Source organism: Poecilia reticulata, chromosome 2 (genome assembly GCF_904066995.2).
Source record: "Poecilia reticulata chromosome 2, P_reticulata-male-v2, whole genome shotgun sequence".
Taxonomy (NCBI): Eukaryota; Metazoa; Chordata; class Actinopteri; order Cyprinodontiformes; family Poeciliidae; genus Poecilia; species Poecilia reticulata.
This window is the reverse complement of record NC_088831.1, coordinates 8,072,219-8,091,477: the sequence shown is the minus strand read 5'-3', so window position 1 is coordinate 8,091,477 and position 19,259 is coordinate 8,072,219. Positions and strand designations below refer to the sequence as shown.

At 43.9% G+C, this 19,259-nt stretch overlaps 1 protein-coding gene and 1 long non-coding RNA gene across 4 annotated transcripts in view; one reads left to right on the top strand and one right to left on the bottom strand.

The window, feature by feature from the left end:
- Positions 1 to 10,619, top strand: part of LOC103475798 (lysine-specific demethylase 6A-like) — a 22,501-nt gene extending 11,882 nt beyond the window's left edge. For 2 of the 3 annotated variants that reach the window (XM_008427691.2, XM_008427672.2), the window contains 16 exons: positions 1,239 to 1,370; positions 1,457 to 1,528; positions 1,998 to 2,099; positions 3,733 to 4,056; positions 4,138 to 5,030; positions 5,714 to 5,843; positions 5,929 to 6,034; positions 6,110 to 6,315; positions 6,400 to 6,461; positions 6,546 to 6,620; positions 6,909 to 7,172; positions 7,255 to 7,442; positions 7,997 to 8,138; positions 8,238 to 8,364; positions 8,744 to 8,914; positions 9,399 to 10,619. In XM_008427691.2, the coding sequence (XP_008425913.1) occupies positions 1,239 to 1,370; positions 1,457 to 1,528; positions 1,998 to 2,099; positions 3,733 to 4,056; positions 4,138 to 5,030; positions 5,714 to 5,843; positions 5,929 to 6,034; positions 6,110 to 6,315; positions 6,400 to 6,461; positions 6,546 to 6,620; positions 6,909 to 7,172; positions 7,255 to 7,442; positions 7,997 to 8,138; positions 8,238 to 8,364; positions 8,744 to 8,914; positions 9,399 to 9,425 (3,021 nt within the window). In that variant the 3' untranslated portion in view covers positions 9,426 to 10,619. The remainder of the gene's footprint in view (positions 1 to 1,238; positions 1,371 to 1,456; positions 1,529 to 1,997; positions 2,100 to 3,732; positions 4,057 to 4,137; positions 5,031 to 5,713; positions 5,844 to 5,928; positions 6,035 to 6,109; positions 6,316 to 6,399; positions 6,462 to 6,545; positions 6,621 to 6,908; positions 7,173 to 7,254; positions 7,443 to 7,996; positions 8,139 to 8,237; positions 8,365 to 8,743; positions 8,915 to 9,398) is intronic. The other variant, XM_008427680.2, reaches the window with a different exon arrangement.
- On the bottom strand, positions 10,552 to 19,259 carry LOC108166785 (uncharacterized). The gene is made up of 2 exons (XR_014091368.1): positions 12,054 to 19,259; positions 10,552 to 11,938 (listed from the first exon to the last, which is right to left on the bottom strand). It is a non-coding gene; the product is annotated as an uncharacterized LOC108166785 (long non-coding RNA).

Sequence of the window (19,259 nt, the reverse complement as noted above, 5' to 3'; positions counted from 1 at the left end):
TATTTATTTTATATTTGTGTATATGTATAATTATGTAGATATGAGAACCTGCTACATTTTTTTATAGTAATTGTTATAAAAAGTGGTTATTGAGAATTTTATTGCTGCCATCAGTGCTGCTCCTCATAGAGGGACACTGAAAGCTAAAGTTAGTTAGTCCATCTTAGCGAGCAGGCAAGCCTACTTCTACCAACTGTTAGCATGCCAACTTTACTTTTTCTTTTTTTTTTAATATGACCTTAATGAAGGATATGGATGATGTCCTTTAGCTTCTGGGCTATACATTTCCAAGTAGCTAACCGTTTTTCAGTAAATGGCAACAACAAAGAACTGGGTTTGCTAGTTAGCTTGTGGCTAGAAAACCTTTTTACAAAACAACGGCTATTTTGTTTTTCTTATGGGACATTATTTACTGTTCCCACAAGGCTTTGAAGCTGTCTTTTCAAAAACAGAAGAAGTACAGGGAAGTAGAAAAAAAAGTATTTTCCTTCTACTTTATATTGATCTGCTACTTTGCGTTCATCTTGTATGACAGTCCCAGTGAAACACATTGTGGTTGTAATGTGGTCAGAAAGTGAAAAAAGTTCAAGGGGGGTGGATACTTTTGCAAGGCACTGTAGCTCTGCTTTTTCAGTAGCTGTGACTGGGAATGACCTTCAGATGTTTATTTAACTGAGATTTCAGTGGATCTGATGTGGCTTAAGCCTGATGCTTACTGTAATTTATTTGGACCCAAATTTTAAAAAAGAATGAAGATTTTAAAAAAATTGCAGATATTTATAGAAAAAATACAAACCTGTCAGCAGCCACATTTGACACTCTTAATTAACTGTCTAATTTATGAGATGCATCATTCTGCTCAGTCACAGCAGCTTGTTCCTTGCTGTAAATGAAACGTTAGCTCCAGTGACCTAATAATGTGGAAAAAAGCAGTAGTGCTGAATTTCCAGCCAGGATTTATTTATTTATTCTTTTTTTTTTTTTTTTTTTTTGCTTTAAGCTCAAACTCAAAATCACGGCATTGTTTCTCCCTTCTCTCTTCTTTTCCTTTTTTTCTCCCCCAAACCCTCTTATTGCCGCTTTGCGTCTCGATAACCACCCATAATTGGGTTTCCACTCTCCCTCCATGTTATTTTTCTATTTGGCTTCGACTTTTGTTTTTTTCTTTCTTCGTCTCCCTCCTCACATTTGTTTTGCTTCACTTTTGCCTGTGCCCCCTTCCATCCCCTTCTCTCCAGGCATGTAAGCCCAATCACAGCGCAGAGGGAGGAGGCTCGGGTCAGTCTCTACCCCCTCATGCGGGCGCGCTGGGCCAAGTGGAGGACCAGTCGTGCCCGGCCAAGAGGAGAAGAGCCGGCAGTCCTGCCAAGGTAAACATACGACAGCTTTGTGTTCTCCATCCACTGGAAGCATTTGTTTTGGTTGGACTCATTGTAATTTTTTTTCCCCGCCTCAGAATGACTCATGGCCCAGTAATCCACCACAACAGCCATCACCGAGCTGGTACCTCTCTCCACAGAAATTACAGGTTGGTGATCATTTTCTTCGATCCTGAATGACTCAGATTTTCAAACCATATGAAGAAAAAAAAAACCCTTGTATATAATTAGGAAAATTTCTGAGATTTTCTTGGAATTGCATGACTGCATCAACCCAAAATATTCTGTATTTGTTTAGATTGAAATTAACAGAACTATATTGCAAACTGCTGAATCAGAAGTCAAAATTTTATGATTTGGAGAATGTACAGATATTTTAAGTACTTCTAAGGTAAATGTTTTGTGTTCAGATATCTAGAATGTTTTCAAAACTAAAATAGAAAATGTCAGATTTTCTTTGGGATTCTGATTTTGACGGAAGTTTCTAGTTTTGATGCATTCAGTGAATGTGGGAAAGACCATTTCCACTTTTGTTCTGATGTAAAGTTGGTGTGAAATCCAATGGAATTCGGAGGAACGGATCGTTTAAGCTCAGGCTTTCTGCTGCTTGTTTTGTAGATGCTGGAACAGCTGCGCGGCAACCGGGGCAACCTGAAGCCCCATGAGCTACAGGCGTTGGAGCAGCTAGAGGCTCAGCTCGCAGTAATGCAGCAGCACCAGGTAAACGATCGAACCATATACGGGTCCTTCTCAAAAAATTAGCATATGATAAAATTAGCATGTGATAAAGTTAATTATTTTCCATAATGTAATGATAAAAATTTAACTGTCATATATTTTAGATTCATTGCACACCAACTGAAATATTTCAGGTCTTTTATTGTTTTAATACTGATGATTTTGACATACAGCTCATGAAAACCCAAAATCCCTGTCTCAAAAAATTGGCATATCATGAAAAGGTTCTCTGACCGAGCAATGAACCTAATCATCTGAATCAACAAAGTAACTCTAAACACCTGCAAAAGATTCCTGAGGCTTTTAAAACTCCCAGCCTGGTTCATTACTCAAAACCGCAATCAGGGTAAGACTGCTGACCTGACTGCTGTCCAGAAGGCCGTCATTGACGCCCTCAAGCAAGAGGGTAAGACACAGAAAGAAATTTCTGAACGAATAGGCTGTTCGCAGAGTGTTGTATCAAGGCACCTCAGTGGGAAGGAAAAGGTGTGGCAGAAAACGCTGCACAACGAGAAGAAGTGGAAGATGGTGGAGAAGGACTGATTCCAGACCTTGGGGGAAGCAGTGGACTGAGTCTGGAGTAGAAACATCCAGAGCCACCGTGCACAGGCATGTGCAGGAAATGGGCTACAGGTGCTGCATTCCCCAGGTCAAAGGTCAAGCCACTTTTGAACCAGAAACAGCGGCAGAAGCGCCTGACCTGGGCTACAGAGAAGCAGCACTGGACTGTTGCTCAGTGGTCCAAAGTACTTTTTTCAGATGAAAGAAAATTTTGCATGTCATTCAGAAATCAAGGTACCAGAGTCTGGGGGAAGACTGGGGAGAAGAAAATGCCAAAAGGCCAGAAGTCCAGACCATCACAGTCAGTGATGGTCTGGGGAGCCATGTCAGCTGCTGGTGTTGGTCCACTGTGTTTTATCAAGGGTAGGGTCAATGCAGCAGCTATCAGGAGGTTTTGGAGCACTTCATGCTTCTATCTGATGAAAAGCTTTATGGAGATGAAGATTTCATTTTTCAGCACGACCTGGCACCTGCTCACAGTGCAAAAACCACTGGTATTACTGACCATGGCATTACTGTGCTCCATTGGCCTGCCAACTCTCCTGACCTGAACCCCATAGAGAATCTGTGGGATATTGTGGAGAGAAAGTTGAGAGACGCAAGACCCAAAACTCTGGATGAGTTTAAGGCTATCGAAGCATCCTGGGCCTCCATAACACCTCAGCAGAGCCACAGACTGATTGCCTCCATGCCACGCCGCTTTGAAGCAGTCATTTCTGCAGGATTCCCGACCAAGTATTGAGTGCATAACTTAAACATAATTATTTGAAAGTTGACTTTCTTGGTATTAAAACACTTTTATTTTATTGGTCGAATGAAATATGCAAAAATCATCAGTATTAAAACAATAAAAGACCTGAAATATTTCAGTTGGTGTGCAATGAATCTAAAATATATGACAGTTTAACTTTTATCATTACATTATGGAAAATAATTAACTTTATCACAATATGCTAATTTTTTGAGAAGGACCTGTATTTGGGGGGTGGAGGGAAAAGTCATCCCTGTATCTGTTTCCAGTTTCACTCAATATCTAAAGTTCTTCCTTTCACAGATGAGGCAGAACGCATCGGGAGCTCCGATTCGTCCCTCCCTTCCTAACGGCCCCACCGCTAACTCCCTCCCCTCCCCTAACCCCGGCCTCCACCCCACTCGGCCCCACCTGGGCCCTTCCCGCCACCTCTGCCCGCCTCAGCCGATGGCCAACGGGCCAGTCGGGCGTTTGTACGCCGCGGGCGACGGTCGCAACGGCAGCGCTAATAATCAGCCGGGACCCAACGGAGACGTGCCTTACCCGCCAGCCGCCGCAGCACCGCTACCTCACACCTGCACAAGCACGACGCCACAGGATGCAGCGCCGCACCTAAACTCCTCTCAGGTTGGACTTCCTGTCCCCTGAAAGTTCTTTAAAAATGAACCGCTTGGCGTGAAAATGTAATGCTTTCTGTTTCTCCTTCAGGGGCTTCAGAAGGAGTGTGTTAAACATGCGACAGGCTCAAGCAGCGAGGGGAACCCCTCTCACCCCCAGACCCCCAACTCCACTAGTCACCCCAACAATCAGGTTGGACATTCCAGTAACGTCCCGTCGCCACGGCAGCCGACTCACAACCACCTCCCCTCCCCGCCGTCGCTCCCTCACTCCTCTACCTCAGGCGGTGCCGCATCCGTTACCAAAGACGGCGATGCCGCTGGCGCTGCGTCCCACGGCAACGGGGGCTCGGACAGCGCGGCGCAAACGTCGCTCCCGCCTGCCGAGAGCGAGAAGGCGCAGGCGGACGGACTGGCCAATCACGTCCACTCCGAAGAGGGAGACAAGGTGGCGGACGGTGTCGAGAAGCAAAGCCTTAGCGCAGACAATCCCAGGCTGTCCGCCCTCCTGGCTGTGGAAAAGGGTGCTGAGGAGAGAGAGGCGCAGTCAGAGGGCACGACGTCCGCGGCGACGGGGCTGGAGCCCCAGAAGAAGGTGAACAACATCCACCCGGCCGCTCTGCCCTCTGCCCCCCAGCCACAGGGCAGCTCGGCCGCCTCCTCCCCCATCTCCGCCATGTCTACCGCCACGCCCTCGCCCAAATCCTCTGAACACACCCAAACGGGGGGCCAGAGCCCCCCCACAACCACCACCGCCACAACCGCCACGTCCACCACCGCCACGTCCACCACCACGCCTGCCGTCAACGGCAACAGCAAAGGAGGCATCTCTGAGGACTCGCAAAGCCCGCTTAAGGCCGAGCCTCCCGCCATCACAGGTCTCATAGCAACGCCGCCACATGGACACAACTCATCCTCATCCTCGTCTTCGTCTTCTTCTATTTCCATCTATCCCAGCTCCACGGACGTGCTGAAGGCCTGCAGGTGAGAACTCAACTATTTGTGTAAACTTGCTTATCGTTTGCAAAAAGCAGAGATGAAACATGTAAATTATTATTTTTTTTTTTCAAAAGCATTTTGAGATGCTCTGCATATTATGCCTACTTGAATGAATTACCAATATGGGATTCTTACTGATGATTTGCAGCAGCTTGAAATAGATGCTAACTCCTTTCTAAAAGTGGCAAAACATTCATCACATCTTCATGAGCTCAATATCTTTGCTCCATCAGTACAAGGTGCTTGATATTGTCGCTAAAAGCAAGCTAGAGACCTCATCACAACATGACAAGTTATGAAACTGTTGCCTCATTAAAAAAATCTGTTCGTGTTTGGTTTTAAAAACTGAAAGTTGCCAGAGTAGAAAGCTGCTCAGATTTGGATGAAACCGATAGTGGAGCAGCTGGTTTGTTTTGAGCGTGTCTCCCCCTGGTGGATTCATGGTGGAAGTACAATCTCCACAGGGAATCGGTTATGTAACGGGCTCACAGCTGAAGGCCACTGGGTTGTCTTGTTGCCATGCAAACATTCAATTCAATAGATTCCCTCTAACTGGATCCTTGGAAGACAACAAAAAAGTAGAAACTTTCTTCTGAGTAAGAATAATTAGATTTTTAAAGAGTGATTCATCCTCGTTTTTTTTTCTTTTCCTTTCTGTGCGTTTTCAGAAACCTGGGGAAGAACGGCCTTTCCAACAGCAGCATCCTCCTCGATAAGTGCCCCCCGCCCCGGCTGCCTCCCCCGCCGTCGCCGGCCCTACCCAAAGACAAGCTCAACCCTCCCACTCCCAGCATCTACGTAAGCAGCTTCTTCTAGATCAAAAAGTGGATTTTTTGTTTTCTTTGTGTGAAACTCTTTCATTTTTATTTTTATTTTTATCCAGCTGGAGAACAAAAGGGATGCTTTTTTCCCGCCGCTGCACCAGTTCTGCACAAACCCCTCCAACCCGGTCACTGTCATCAGAGGCTTGGCTGGAGCGCTCAAACTGGGTAAGAACCGCCTTCCTGCTCCCTTATTATTATTTTTTTCACATTTTTGCTCACTTCCATTCCGTTTGCGTCCAGATCTCGGCTTGTTCTCCACCAAGACGCTGGTGGAGGCCAACCCGGAGCACCCGGTGGAGGTCTGGACTCAGCTGCTGCAGCCCGCCGACGAGAACTGGGACCCGAGCGGCACCAAGAAGATGTGGCGCTGCGAGAGCACCCGCGCTCACACCACCATCGCCAAATACGCGCAGTATCAGGCCGCCTCCTTCCAGGAGTCCCTCAGGGTTGGTCCTGCATTGAAATCAAACTTCTTAGTCAGAGTTCAGCTTTGAGGTTTGTAAGATTCTGTTCTAACGGGTTGATTTCAGGAGGAGAATGAAAAGAAGGCACTAAAGGAACCTTTGGACACTGAGCCATCATCTGCAGAGAGGTATTTAAGAAAAAAAACAAACTGCATCAAGAAAGAAATATTTAGCACGCTAAAATGCTAAATGTGTGTGTTTTTGTTTTTAAGTGCGACGCGAAAAAGAAGAGGGCCCTTAAAACACATCAAGTTCGGAACCAACATTGACGTCTCTGACGAAAGGAAGTGAGTTTGGAGTTTATTTCTATTCTACGACAGAGTATTAGGACCATTGTAGACGGGAAAAGTAGAAATTTCCTAGAAAAGAATTTGAAAGGTCAAAAATTTCTTAGAAAAAAAGTTCTAAAAAATCAATTGAAACAGGTTTTAACAAATTAATCTCAAAATGTCTGAATTTTTTTAGAGAAATTTACTTTTCCTCTGTTTACAATATCCCTAACACGCTGTACTACGTTCTACTCCGATACCTGAAAACAAGAGCTCTAAACTCTGCTCCACTGCGCCCCCTGTCAGGTGGAAACAGCAGCTGCAGGAGCTCAGCAAGCTGCCAGCTTTCGCACGGGTGGTGTCCGCCGGCAACCTGCTGAGCCACGTGGGCCACACCATCCTGGGCATGAACACGATGCAGCTGTACATGAAGGTTCCCGGCAGCAGGATCCCAGGCCACCAAGAGCACAACGACTTCTGCGCCGTCAACGTCAACATCGGGCCTGGCGACTGCGAGTGGTTCGCCGTGCCAGAGGCCTACTGGGGCGTGATGAGCAACTTCTGCGAGAAGTGAGACAAACTCGTCGTCTTTGTGCTTTGTTTCGCGTGTTTCACGAGTATGTAAAATCAAAGCTTCTTCGCTTCCCCACAGGAACAACATCAACTTCCTGATGGGATCGTGGTGGCCCAACCTGGAGGACCTGTACGAGTCGGACGTGCCAGTTTACCGCTTCATCCAGCGTCCGGGCGACTTGGTGTGGCTCAACACGGGGACCATCCATTGGGTGCAGGCCATCGGCTGGTGCAACAACATCGGCTGGAACGTCGGACCTCTCACCGGTACGTCTTACCCATATTTGTCAAAGAACGCATTTGTTTTTTTTTGTTTAATTTAGTTTCTGTTTTGTGTCTCAGTTGTTTGTTTGAGTGTTTGCACAGAATTCAAGTTAATTCGCTTAAGTTTAAAAATGCTGTTTTGTTTTCTATCCCAAAAGAAAATAAATGTTTCTTCTAAGTAGAGCTGAAACAATTAATTGTGATTAATCGGCCACTGAAATAATCGTCAACTAATTTAGTAACCGATTAATCATTAACCGGAGTGTACAGACTCCCAAAAAAACTCAACATACAAAGAACAGAAAATGCAAAAATATATATGTGTTGCATTTAAAATGAAAATTCCGTTGTTTGTAAATGTGTTTTAGCCAAAACTCCTTAAGAGTTTACATTTAATGTCCCACGGTTCAGATTTACTAACCAGGCGATGTTATGGTAATGCATTTTAGGCAATAAAATGATTATTTCCTTCTTCAAAAAGGAATTTAATCATTTTTATTCAGGAAGACCCGCGAATGTGCCCTCTTTTAACCCCCAATTTACTCTCCTTCTTTCAGCCCACCAATACAAGCTGGCTGTGGAGCGTTACGAGTGGAACAAGCTCCAGAGCGTCAAGTCTATGGTTCCCATGGTGCACCTCTCCTGGAACATGGCGCGGAACATCAAAGTGTCCGACCACAAGCTGTTTGAGATGATCAAGTGAGCCTCAGAGCACCATTTAGAGTTTTCCCCCTCCACGCGCTTCATTTGTTTTGTTTTTCTGCGCTGTGGCGCTAACGCGGTGCGTTCCTGTCGCAGGTACTGCTTGCTGCGGACGTTGAAGCAGTGCCAGTGGGTGAAGGAGGCGTTGACGTCGGCCGGGAAGGAGACGGTGCTGAAGCCGAGGACGAGGGACGAGCCGGCGCACTACTGCATCATCTGTGAGGCGAGTAAAAAGCTTAGATTCAGCTTTCAAATGTTGCATTACTATTTAAAAATAAATAAATAAAAATTTCAGTATAAATCATTCCGCACTTAATTATTGCATTGACTAATTTGGTTCAACTGAATTAAAAAACCCTTTTTTGTTTGTCTGTTTGTTTACACCAATTAGCATCTCGGCTAATGGATTTAATTAGAGCGAAATGCTTTTAGCAGTTTTTCCCAGACAAACGCCATTAAATCCTCGCTCTAATTGTTTATTATTCTATCCCCGACGACACGCCGCACCGTCTGTCTGTCTGTCCGTCCGTCCGTCTAGAAAGAAACAACTTCACCTCGCTCTCCTCCGTTTAACGGTTACACTTGGAAATGTGACGTTGCAGGTGGAGGTGTTCAACCTGCTGTTCGTGCGCCGTGAGCACCTGTCCAAGAAGCAGTGCCTGGTCCACTGCCAGGACTGCGCCAGGAAGGGCAGCGCGGCGCTCGACGACTTCATGGTGCTGGAGCAGTACAGGATGGAGGACCTGATGCAGGTCTACGACCAGTTCACATTAGTAAGTGGTGGAAGCCTGAAAATTACAACAGCAATAAGCGCTACATTTTGTCACCGAGCAAAAACCCATCAAGCATGTTGATCAGTGTTTCACCTCCTACTAACGAAAGGCAGGTGGGTTTTTGGTCTTGATTTAAAGGAACTCGGTGTTTCGGCTGTTTTGGAGTTTTTTGGAAGTTCCAGATTTGTGGCAGATAGAAGCTGGATTCTGCTTCTGCATCTCAGAAAATATTCACATTCATTGCTACAAATATTGTCATTATTATTTCTTGTTTGATTATTTCCCCACCCAACTTAATAAATGTATTCAAAATTGAAGGTTTGATTTAATTTTAACATGAAATGACCTAATATGCAGTAAAACAACTTTATTTTAAACCATCTTCATTGTTTACTTGCGTTTCCCATTTTGAAGACATTAATTCATTTTTAAAAAAAATGTATTATTAGATGCTGAAGTGTGGTTGTTTCTGCTCTTCTTCCAGGCCCCTCCTCTTCATTCTTCATCTTGACATTAGGCTCTTCCTGTCTTCTTCTTCTGCTCTGTAGCCATGAAGCCCACCCGCAGGACCCCTGTTCTCAGATCAGAAACAACGCCTCCACATACGGACCCATTTCTGATATTCAGGAAAGGCTAAGGCCGTCTCCCTGCCCACCCCACCTCCACCCCCTCCATCACTGTCGCTTGAGGCTGAGGCGACTGAGAGTCTGTCTATGCAACCTGTTTGAAGCCAGAAGGGGGCGCCACCTGGCCTGATAACAGGACTTTAAACAACTTTTCTTTTCCTCTCTTCTCCCCTCTTTCTAAAGACAATGGTTTCATGTTTTACTGGAGGATTGAATCAAATACGGTTGGGAACGTGGAGGCGAGGGATTTTTATTTTTTTTGTAATTTTTTTTAAGCGTCGTAAAAATGTTTTTGTAGATACTTGTTAACTGTCACAACTGGCAACACCCACCGTAAAGACTACTGACTTGACCACCTTTCTCCCGCTGTCTCTCTCTCTCTTTCTATTTCATTGTTTTTCTTCTGATAACAGGATGAAATGTTGGCTTTGATTTGTGGAACTCCCCTCCCTCCCTCCCTCCATCCCTCCCTTCCTTCTAAGGAGCACTAGCCTAACTGGTCTGTTATCTTTTTTGTTTGTTTGTTTTATTTTTTTTTGTTACGGTAGTCGTTTTAAGACTCTTTGGACAGCAAAATCTCCCAAAAAAATTTGTAATGTGAAGAGTTGAGGTAATTTTTTTCTCTTTTTCTTCTGTTTTGCAGCTTTTTACGTTTGTCTTATTTTCAAAACTTTTTTTTTCTTAGTTAAAAAATAAAACAAAAAAAAATGTACTAGCCAAGTCACAAAGAAAATGGGTTGCACTTAGACTTCTGGAAGTTTAATTTGTGATTTTTATTTTGTTTTTTGTTTCTAATCTTGATGTAAATTTACACTATTTATAAATACATATTTATTGCTTGAAAATATTTGTCGATGGAATGCTGTTATTTTTTTTTTCCAGAATACCTGCCATTACATTTGAAGGAGTTTTGTCATTTTAACACAACTCCTCTTACATTTTCTATATATAAATATAAATAAATATATATATATATAAATAAAGTTGCTTAGCAAGTATTGTACAGAAACAGACATTTAAAATTGTTTTATTGTTTGAAGAATGTTTTATGAGTCAATAAACACAAAGTTGTCAATTTATTAATGTTTTTTTTTTTTTTTTTACTTATTCCTCTGAAAGGTGACTTTAAAGTAGACAGGCCTGAAACCCAGCAGACAATGTAGCTGTAGACGGACACACACAGGATCCTACACTGTATGCCAGGTCCAGAACTAGTCCCAAGTGAGGAGAAACCAAACGTCTGCGACAGTCCTGAATTCTGGGACCGGATTGGTCGTCAGCAGAGACCCAGTAGCCAGATGTAGCTGCTGCCAGCCCCACAGGATCTACACTGACTACTGAGCAAACGCTGGGCACCCGCTGGCTCCTCCGCCGCTCTGATTGGGCGCCTCTTTCCAGGCGGGGGAGATTTTAATGAGCAGGGAAACGACCTCAAGCTGATGTAAATCTGCCGAGAAGGGTGTGTGCAGCTCGTAATGATACAAAAACAATTTCTGCCAGTTTTTTTTTTTTTTTTCCTTACAGAAACACAATCGCAAAAGTTAATACAGATTTTTTTTTTTTTTTTAAACACAACCAGACACCTATTTCCTACTTGCACCTTCACCTACATATGTCCTGGCAATTTCCTCCCTCAGCAACACGCATGAAAAAGTTATTTACTGGTGTCGCTTTTTCCAAGTTAGTGATACAGATCTGATTTCACACTTCCTGCAACAACCCCGGATGAGGATATTGTTCTCGACTTGTTAAAGCAACCTGACTTTATGCATCTGTAGCGCTATGCTTGCTGAATTTTTGCAAAGCAACCACACCAGAATTCTCAGGATTTTTTTTTCGCCCAAGAAAACTGCCATGCGCTTTTTTAGCATCAGTATGGAGGATTTGGTAAGTTTTTAACCAATTTAAAAAAAGAAAACATTACACGTTTACGAATAAAATTCTCTGGAGTATGTCCTCATTCTTCCAATTTCATTTTTAACAAATGGAGAACTCATCAATTAGTGTTTTTAATAAGGAGACAATGGCTCTCTGCCCAGAGTGGCATAATCTGCACAAAAAATGTTATCAGTTACACCTCATATGAATTGCATTTTGTTCTAATTTCAGCATGTTCAGTGAGTGGGGAGCAGCGCCCCCTGGTGGTCACAGTAAAAAATAAAACTGCACCTCAGCTGGCTAATGATGCTTAAGTTGGTCTACACAGGGAAAAAAAATGAACCTTTATAAACACGATTTTGACCCAGAAATGCATTTTGATAATGAGCTATCTTCCTCCTCTTTATCTCCTCCTCTGCTTTTCAGTGTCTAAAAGGTTTTCTCCAACTCAAAATGGCCGAAGGTGGACGGATGCTGCAGAAGTTCTCCATCTCCTCTCCTGCAGAGTCAATCTTCAGTCCTGAAAGAGAGAAAAGGTTGGACTTTTTACTGTAAAAGCACACACGCAAACACAAAGGAAATAATAATAAAAAAAGAGTATAAAACACTTAAAAACAGCTGAACTTTGCTTGTACTTTCGCAGCTTTTTCTCGAGCGCTTTTGCCTTTCCGCCCACTGCCACTTTCATTCTGGTGGAAACTCACGGGAACAAAAAGCGAGTGTGGGCTGAGAACTGGTGATTCTAGGAAACGAGGTGGCAGTTTTTTAATGTGAACGTCAGTTAAAGAAGACGAGGGCTTCCTGTCGGCTGTCTGTAACAACAAAGGCAGGAAACATGCCGTTTTTTTTAGCTATACAGTGACAACATGTTATATGGGAGGGCAGGAAAGGGGCATCTGGCAGACTGGATGTAGTATTATTTAGAAAGTCGAGTGTTTTCCTTCCTTTTTTGCCTTTTTTCACTATGTTGAGTTTGTTTAAGGTGCTTAATGGCTCTCTCACCTCAATACGTCTCCTCTCCTTATATATTCCACCTATGTGCTTTGAAATTTGGCAGCGCTCCAGCCGAGTGGTATGTGAACTCCACTTGGCCTGGACCTCGAAACCAGCCCCCCCTTCGTCGTCAAATCCGAACCGCCTAACAATGTCTCCCTGTGTCACAGTGGGGATTAAAACAAAACAAAAAAGAACGAGAGAACCAGCGGCAGGCAGAGTGATCAATGTCTCCATCCCGACCCCCTTTTTCCTTCCTCGCGCCTCCCTTCATCCCTCTTCTGCCTGCTCTGATGTTTCCGCCTTTTTGTGAGAGGCACACAGGTGGCCCTGACTGCTAATTTTAACCGGGGCCGATTGTCTGCCTGCGTTTCCCACAGCTATGTATAGACGGCCGCGGTGAACCAAGTAGGTCAGTGTGCGACTTGCACACATACAGTACGAATGCAAACAAAAGCGCGACGCGAGAGGGAGTCGGGGTTAGTGGGGGGTTACGACCTTTTAAAGACTGTCTCGACTTGTCCAGTCCGCCAGCCCATCACTGTTGACAGTGATTTCCATCCCGATTGGCTGCTGCTGGTAGCCAATGAGAGAGCCAGATGTTACCCATTCATAAAACCCAGGGTCATTGAAGATAATGTGGTATTAAGACACCTGCGGGGGAGCAGGGGAAGGAGAGGAAGTGGCAGCTTTTTCGTTTGCGCAATGCAGTTTCACCACGTCACACATCGCATTATGAAAATAAAATATAAAGCAAAGAATGGAACGTTACATAAAAGCAATCGAAACAAATAATTAATCTATAAATGTTTTTATCATGGCCTCAACAGTCTGCTGACTTGGTTATGCAGCAGATACCCTCAACAAAGAGATTAGACCACAAAGAGACAAAAGATTAATGCCTTCCGATCACATTCATGGAAAGGTTTGTGGAAGGAAAAACTACTTGGAAAAGTATTTCTTCTAAATGATGCTGTCAAAGCTGTCTGGGCTTCCATTATGTCAGGTTGATAGCCTCTTTGCCATTCTGCACTGATGCATTTATTCATGCAAAAAAAATAAAAATAAAAATGCCCCAACTAAGTACTGAGTGCATAAACTGTGTATTTTTCACTAGGCCCACATTTCAGAAGCAGATCTGAATCAGAGTCATGAGCTTCACTAATGTTCATTCTGTTGAATCCAGGTTTTTTTTGCGTCTATTTTGCCACTTTTAGTCCAAAAATGACCAAACTCTGTCAACTGATCCGACTTTAGCCAACTGAACGTGCTCCTCGCTGTGAAACGACATTCCTGTGTGTTTAATAAGGAAGGAATCTGCAGACAAATTCCGATGTTTCCCAAATTCCAGGGCTTAAATATAGAAATGTGCCACTGTGTCACAGTGCAGCCTTAACAATGGCCTCCAGAGGAATCCATTGATACGAGGTGAATAGATCCACTCGGCCTTCTACTGATCAGTTAATCAATAACAGTTTGCGGTTACTTCAGGACCTTGAAGGGAAGTAATTAATCACGGCGCTTTCCGGGGATGTCGGAATGGGTCTGCGCCGCAAAGCCGGCGTGGTTTGATCAGATATGGCCAAAAAAAAAACCAAGAAAACAAAAAGCATAGCAAAAATCTAAAATAAAAACTGTTTTAGAAGCAAAAAGCAAAAGAAAATGTTGATGCAGTCCATTTTGTAGCAGCTCAAGACGGTGTGTTTGCTGTCTGCTCAGACAGAAATCGGATTATAAATTATGCAAAACTTTGACGCATCATAGTATATAGAAGGTTATCTGGGAACTTTTTTTTTTGGGTGGGGGAGAGATTTAAAATTTAAAGCTCTACAAATCTGAAATTCTTAAAATTCGAAATTAATTTTAAGAACGGCCAGCAAGCCTCTCTTTTACTTCCATCCGACGAGGAAATGCTGGTGCATGTTTTTGTGATGGGCTAGATAGCCAAGTTAACACACAAACACACACACACAAAAAAAGAGGTGCTACCCGTTGCCATGGTAGCGGCAAGTAATTAGCACAGAGAGAGAAGGACAGAGGAAGAGGGGGAGCACGTTTTCTTTTCCCCTTCTCTTTTTTTTTTTTCTTGCACGAGTGGGATGTTGGCCTGCTTTCAGGAGGAGGAGGAGGAGGAGTTGGATGAATTAACGCCGCAGGTTTCAGGTGTTGCAGACGACAACAGTCACAGACGAGCTGGATAGTGAAATTGGCACTTTTTCCCTGTTCCTCCTTCCCAAAAGCCTTCATCTCATGTTTACACAGAGAGGAGGTGGAGGGGAGGAGGGGGGTGGATCTGGGTTCAGCTGTTGATCTAGATCATGCTGCTACAGATCCCCCAAACCCTCCCCACTCCTCATCGTGTACAAACGGATGTGTCTGTCCATCTGTTGATCATGTGATGCTTTCTTTTTCTTTTTTTTTGTGACAAAGATGATACAAAGACAGAGATGATATAGGTGATGATCCCCCCCCCCCCCAAAAAAACTGTGTCAATCTGAAAGTGCAAAGAGACTGTTAAAGGTCCAGGATTCACTTCCTTCATTAGTCTGCTCCAAAAAACAAACAAACACACACACACACACATAAAAACACTCTTATAAAACAATGCCTTTGTGCATTCGCTCCCTCTCCACTGAAAACGCCCACGTGCTTTTGGGAGCAGAATTTGCCCCCCTTGCTCATCAAGCGTTGAACGTCTCCCTCCGTCGCCGCAGCTAATGGCAGCTGGGAGCCCACGGGCGCCTATATTGCTAAGAACAATTATGCAGATGTGCGCTAGAACCACTTTGGTGCCATAATCCGACAATCAGTCCATTATTGTAATTGTCGTTACAGGCGAGTGGGCGATTATAGGCTTCGACTGAGACGCCAAAGAACAGGCGGAGCGGCGTTGTTATTTTTTTTTCTTTCTTTTTTTTTTTTAATGCAAATCTGACGGGGGCCCATTTAATGTGTCAGATGGAAAGTTGCTGCGTTTCAGAAGTTCTGCTGGCGCCGGGCAAGGGAATTCAATGAAAAGACGTTCCACAGGAGGCTCATGGCAACTCTGATCCAAAAAGCACCTTAACTGGATTCCCACAGTGGTGGCAGCATTATGCTTTTCTTCGGCGGAGATGTGTAAACTGACCCAAGGGAGCGGGAAGACAGGATAGTATCTGTTTAATCCTGCAAAAGGTTAAAGATAACACTAAACATGCAATTAGTGCTAATATGGAGTAGACCAGCTTTTTAAAATGGCCTAATCAAAGTCTAGACCTAAATTAAATCGTTTGTAGCAAGTTTTTGCGGGGATAGCCATCACTTATTTTTTCAATGCATTTCCATAGAGTAAACACATGCCACACACACCATATTTTGCTCGAAGCTCAGGTGGGTCAAAGGTCATTCCTGACTCCATCTAATTAGTTTGTGTACAACTGACCGCTCCGTCCACTGGCGAAGCGTCAGCTGAGAGCTTCGGGGTGTCATGTGGCGACACGGGGCAACATGTCTGCAGGAAAATAATAAAAATAAATAAATAAAAAATGTGGTCACCTTAAAGAGGAAGGCGAGGAATGTATCTCCTCCTCCTCTAACTCCTCCTCCTCCCCTTCAGTCATGGGTTCTCCACTGGGTAATCGCATACCAAAAAACACAAGAATTTCTGCCTCTCTCCTCTCTCCAGGCTGGGACTGCCTCCCCCTCTGCCCCTCTCTCTCTGTCTGCATGTTGTTAGCATAGCTTAACGGGGGCAAACCGGAAGCTTGCACACCAGTGATGGTGTTGAGAGTAAAAGCATTCGGTTCAGTCAGACCGATTTTTTTTCTTTCTTTCAAAGAGACGATTAAAAAATTCTGATTGATTTCCAGACGATGAATGCAACATATTGTATGTAGATAACAATTGAGCAAGAAGCGCTTTTCAGTGTGGAGATTGAGGCTGAAAGTTGAATATTTTCAGACAGAAAAGTGTAGAAGTGGTGTTGCTCTTTCTTTCTTTCTTTCTTTCTTTCTTTCTTTCTTTCTTTCTTTCTTTCTTTCTTTCTTTCTTTCTTTCTTTCTTTCTTTCTTTCTTTCTTTTACTTCCTAATGTTTTCTAGTCCAAAAAAATAAAAAAATGAAATCTTCCCGCCATCTTTTCAAAGCCTCCATCTAATTAGATCATAACGCCAGTAGATAACAGGAAGGCTAAGCGACAGCAAAGTTGCTCTGTTTTTATCCTTTTGGTCATTCTACTTCTGTCTGTTGTGGGACATGTTTCATGGGAAGTGTTTTTTGTGAAAAGTTTAGTGGAAGAAAAAACACTGTGGTAAAACAAATGTGTTCTGTCACATTATCATCTTATATTTATCAAGAAGTGAGAAGAAAGTGAAGAAGATCTCTGAACGGTTGAAGGCTAACAGCTAGCCAGATGGCTCTTACGTCTTAGCTACGCAAAATGATTCAAGATTATTTTTTAAAATGGTCCTACAATGTATAAGTGAAAATGAAATAACTTGTGATTTAATAGGCCATAGCACAACATATTTGTATTTAAAATAATTTTTATAAATTTTTTTGCCACCTCTTCAGTTTGCTGAATTTGGAGTGTTATTAGCTGAAACAAATACATACAGCTTTTAAACTGAACTGTTGAATTCAGTTAAATTTTTTAAATGTAATTTAAAAGCACGTGGGCCACAAAAGAAAAATCCTCTATTTGTTGGACGCGCACTGCGCTTTTATTTCGAAAGGCTACAACCGGAAGCCTCGTTGTGATCGCGGGCCACTTGACGGCGGTGGCAGCGCTTCTGAGAGCGGCTTTTCAGAGCGATTCCCAAAGTGCTCCTAATGTGAAAAATACAGAGAAAACGCCGGGCGCATTCCTGAGACAGGCATGCCAAACCGAGACAGACCGAGCTCCGATGCCTGGCTGTGTGCGCGCGCGTGCGTGCGTGCGTGTGTGTGTGCGCGCACACGCGCGCAAACGCACAAACCGTGCGTCTCTGCGGGGGTGGAGGTCTTGGAAAGACCACACACTTTGCGCATTGCCCCCGCCACACAAGCACACACACACACACACACACACAAAATCGCACTCAAAGTCAGAAACTAACAAAAAAAAGTGAACATAGAATGAAAAAAGCACCTTAAAGTCAACGGTTTTAGGTTAGAAAACTACTTTCAACGCGTTAAAAATAAGAGCTCTCTTTTGGACTCGGGAGGGACTGAATGTGCTCCCTGGAGGTCCCCGCATGGCCAAGGCAAAGCAGAGCCGAGCAGAAGAAGGGGAGCTTCAGCCTCAATGGACCCCCCTCATCCCCTCCTCGCTTTCGAGCCCGGTGGTAAAGTCGGAACCGCGAATCCCGACTGGTTCTCACGCTTTTCAGCCCGATCACACGCCAGCGTTGCGCAATCTGCACGGAGAGCAGGAGCGAAGAAGCGGCGAGGGGGAGTAATAACAATAAAAAATAAGTGTTTTAGTTAGTTAAACTTCCCCTCGTTTCTCGCACCCCCTCACCTTCCCCCAAAAAGACAACAGCCGACCAAAGATGGAGAAAGTTCCTTCATTCAACCCTCCCCTGGAGATAAAAGTGCCCCGTCTGGGAGAAGAAGCGGCTCCACTTACCGTGACTGCGTCTGCTTGGCCGCATGTCCCCACGAGAGTGATGTGTATGTGCGTATCTGTGTGTGTTATGTGTGTGTGTGTGTGTTGTGTGTATGTGTGTGTGCGCACAGGACGCATGCCGACACCAGCGGTCGGAAGCGCAGCGCAACACGTCAACGCGTGTTGCTTCCATATTATGAGAGGGAGGGGGGTGGGGGAATTGTTAAAGCTGCTGCCGGATTTAGGGGTGCACAAACATGGGGTTCGGGGACCCCTCCAAATACAAGTATAAATACAAAAAAACAATTGCTTTAAAAATAAACTGTCTGTCTGCCTGCCTTTTATCTATCTATCTATCTATCTATCTATCTATCTATCTATCTATCTATCTATCTATCTATCTATCTATCTATCTATCTATCTATCTATCTATCTATCTATCTATCTATCTATCTATCTATCTATCTATCTATCTATCTATCTATCTATCTATCTATCTATCTATCTGACAAAGCTTTTTAAAATTTCTAATTCACGTATTTGATTCTGCTGTGTCATGATAAAATCAACGACCCCCCTCTACCCCCCCGCCCCTTTTCAAAACTTTCTGCACGCCCCTGTGCAAAACAAAATAGTTCATTAAAGTACAAGAGGTCTCCATTTTCCCTGTGTTATTTATCACATTTTGAGCTAAACTAGTTAAAAACAAATTATATAAAAAAACAAACAAAAAAGCTTTCAGTTGCTGCATACTCAGGTGGTTCATCTAGTATCTCATCAGCAGCGGATTAGTGCAGAAATGTTGCATATCAAAGCTGTAACTGCTCAATCCACCACTTCGCCACAAACACACACAACACACACCAATATGTACAGAGTGTTATTCAGGACGCATCTCTGCGTCCGAGGACATGCCGGGACGTCTTTGTGTGATTTTTTTTGTTTTGTTTTTTCCCCTCCACACCCTGAAACAAATGAATGAACCCAGCGGCAGCAGCAGCAGCAGCAGCAGCAGCAGCGCCGCTTCACTGCTGTTTTTAATTGAACAGATAACAACCCTGAATGGTTTTGTCTGCAGTGGAGAGGCAGCCTGGGAGATTTGTACTGCTGCTGCTGCTGCTGCTGCTGCACTCCTCACGCAAATGCCTCGCATCTTCTCTGCAGAGAGGCATGCAGACATCCCCCCCCAACCCCCCCAAAAAAATAAAAGAATAAATAAATAACTAAAGAGAGAAAGGAAAGATGGAACGTGCAACACATGTAGAAGGACAGAAACACGAAGT